Raw genomic sequence first — 2,279 nt, 5'->3', positions numbered from 1 at the left:
CAGAGATCATCGAAGGAGGCCAGCCAAACCCTAAACCCTAAACCCTAAACCCTAAACCCCAAACCCTAAACCCTCAGCAGGAGGCTCTGGGCGGAGAAGCCCCGCCCGGCAGTGGGGGCGGCTTTCGCCGCCCCGCGAGAAGCCCGCCGTCCCTTGTTCTGTGCCCAGGGATCAGGGTTTAGGGTTTAGGGTTTAGGGTTTAGGGTTTAGGGTTTAGGGTTTGTGCGCAGAAGTGGTGGAAATTGAAATTGACCAGCCCACCGGCAGCGGAGCAGCAAGGACTGGCCGCATGTCTCTCAAGACTACAGAAATGGAAACCCTCTACGACTTGGGCTCCAAGCTTATAGGTCTGTTCTTCAGCTAGCTAGCTAGCTAGCTAGCTAGCTAGCTAGCTGGCTAGCTAGACAGCTAGCTAGCTAGGTAGCCAGCTAGCTGGCCAAACAGCTAGCTAACTGGCCAGCGTACCCAGAGAGCTGGCCATATAGCTAGCCAGATAGCTAGCTAGCTAAACAGCTAGCTAAGTAGCCGGCTTACAAAGCTAGCTAGCCAGCTAGCTGAACAGCTAGCTAGCCAGCGGGCTAGCTAAACAGCTCGCTAGCCAAGCGGCTAGCTGGCCAAACAGCTGGCTGAATAGCCAGCCTAGCTAGCTAGCTTGCCAGTTAGCTAGCTAGCCAGCCTAGCTAGCTAGATAGCCCCTTAGCTAGCTAGCCGGCCTAGCTAGCTAGATAGCCAGCGAGCTAGCTAGCCAGCCTAGCTAGCTAGTGCACTCTTTAGTGTTTAGTACCAGGAAGAGGCAAAGAGCCCGGCGTGTGTGCGCCGCCGGGCTGCAGGGTTTAAAAGTGCCTACGGCCTAGAGCCTAGGGTTTAGGGTTTAGGGTTTAGGGTTTAGGGTTTAGGGTTTAGGGTCTTTGCAGACGCGTTAACAAAAGGAGTGACTGCTGGAGATGTCATTTCTATTGACAAGGCCAGCCTAGGGCCTAGGGTGTAGGGCACAGGGTTTAGGGTTTAGGGTTTAGGGTTTAGGGTTTTTGCAGACGCGTTAACAAAAGAAGGAGTGACTGCTGGAGATGTCATTTCTATTGACAAGGCCAGCGGCAAAGTTTCAAAAATTGGTCGAGGGTTTGCGCGGGCGAAGGACTTCGACGCTGTGGGGCCCACCACGCGCTTTGTCCAGGTCCAAAACCCTAAACCCTAAACCCTAAACCCTAAACCCGAAACCCTAGACCTACTAGGGGCAGGCTAGCTGGCGCGGGTAAGGACTGGTGGCGAGGAGGCGCATATCGACGCAGCCGTTTCCCTTGTGCCTCGCCCTAAACCCCAAACCCTAAACCCCAAACCCTAAACCCTAAACCCTAAACCCTAGTTTCGCCTTTTTGCCTCTGCAGTGCCCCGAGGGCGAACTCCAGAAGAGGAAAGAAGTTGTCCACACTGTCACTCTGCACGAAATTGATGTTATCAACAGCAGGTAAACATATACCCTCAAACTAGCCCCACGGGGGCCCCCGTGGGGCCCCCCAGCGGCCCCCATGGGGCCCCCATGGGGCCCCCCGGGGGCCCCTGTGGGGCCCCTGCGGAGCCCTTTTGGGGGTTGTAGCCCCATTAGGGGCCCCTAAGGGGGCCCCCTTAGCTGGATAGTTGCAGGGTAACGCATTAGCTGCTGCTGCTGGTGCTGCTTGGGGCAGTGGCTAGCACTGCTTGGGCTGTTAGCTCTGTCGCTGCTGCTGCTGCTGCTGCTGCTGCTTGTGGCTGCTCAGGGCGCAGGGTTTTCTGGCTTTGTTTGCGGGAGACACGGGAGAAATAAAAGGAGAAGTTCGAGAACAAATTGACGCCAAAGTTGCCGAGTGGAGGGAAGAGGGAAAAGCCGAGATCATACCTGTGCGCTGGCTTTAGGGTTTAGGGTTTAGGGTTTAGGGTTTGAGGTTTAGTAGGGCTGAGGGTTTAGACTCTAGGGTTGCTGAGCTAGATAATGAGGGCTGAGGGTTGGGGTTTTAAAGCTTGGGGTTTAGGGTTTAGGGTTTACGGTGTGCGTGTTTCTGTGTGGATTTAGGGCGTTTTGTTTATCGACGAAGTCCACATGCTGGACATCGAGTGCTTCTCCTTCCTGAACAGGTAACCTTGCCGCTGCTGCTACTGCTGCTGTGCTGCTGCTGCTGCTGCTGCTGCTACTGCTGCACTGCTACTGGCCGCTGTCTTCTCGGTGCTGCTGCGTGCCGCACATCACCTCTGCGAGCTGCGGGGCGGTTGGGGGAGCAGCTGCTGCAGCTCGCTCTCCCCGCCCC

The 2,279-nt window shown here is 56.1% G+C and overlaps 1 protein-coding gene across 1 annotated transcript; it reads left to right on the top strand.

Moving 5' to 3' along the window:
* Positions 1–289: 289 nt before the first annotated feature.
* On the top strand, positions 290–2,113 carry ETH_00040140 (ruvB-like 2 protein, putative; the record flags this gene model as incomplete). The annotated part of the gene is made up of 5 exons (XM_013379636.1): positions 290–347; positions 1,035–1,174; positions 1,386–1,465; positions 1,755–1,875; positions 2,048–2,113. The coding sequence occupies 5 exons, from the start codon at positions 290–292 to the stop codon at positions 2,111–2,113; spliced, it is 465 nt and encodes a 154-aa protein (XP_013235090.1).
* Between the last annotated feature and the right edge of the window lie 166 nt (positions 2,114–2,279).

The sequence above is a fragment of the Eimeria tenella genome, genomic scaffold, assembly GCF_000499545.2.
Source record: "Eimeria tenella Houghton genomic scaffold, Eth_scaff3698, whole genome shotgun sequence".
Taxonomy (NCBI): domain Eukaryota; phylum Apicomplexa; class Conoidasida; order Eucoccidiorida; family Eimeriidae; genus Eimeria; species Eimeria tenella.
The sequence above is the reverse complement of the archived record's forward strand: the minus strand, read 5'-3'. Positions and strand labels throughout refer to the sequence as shown.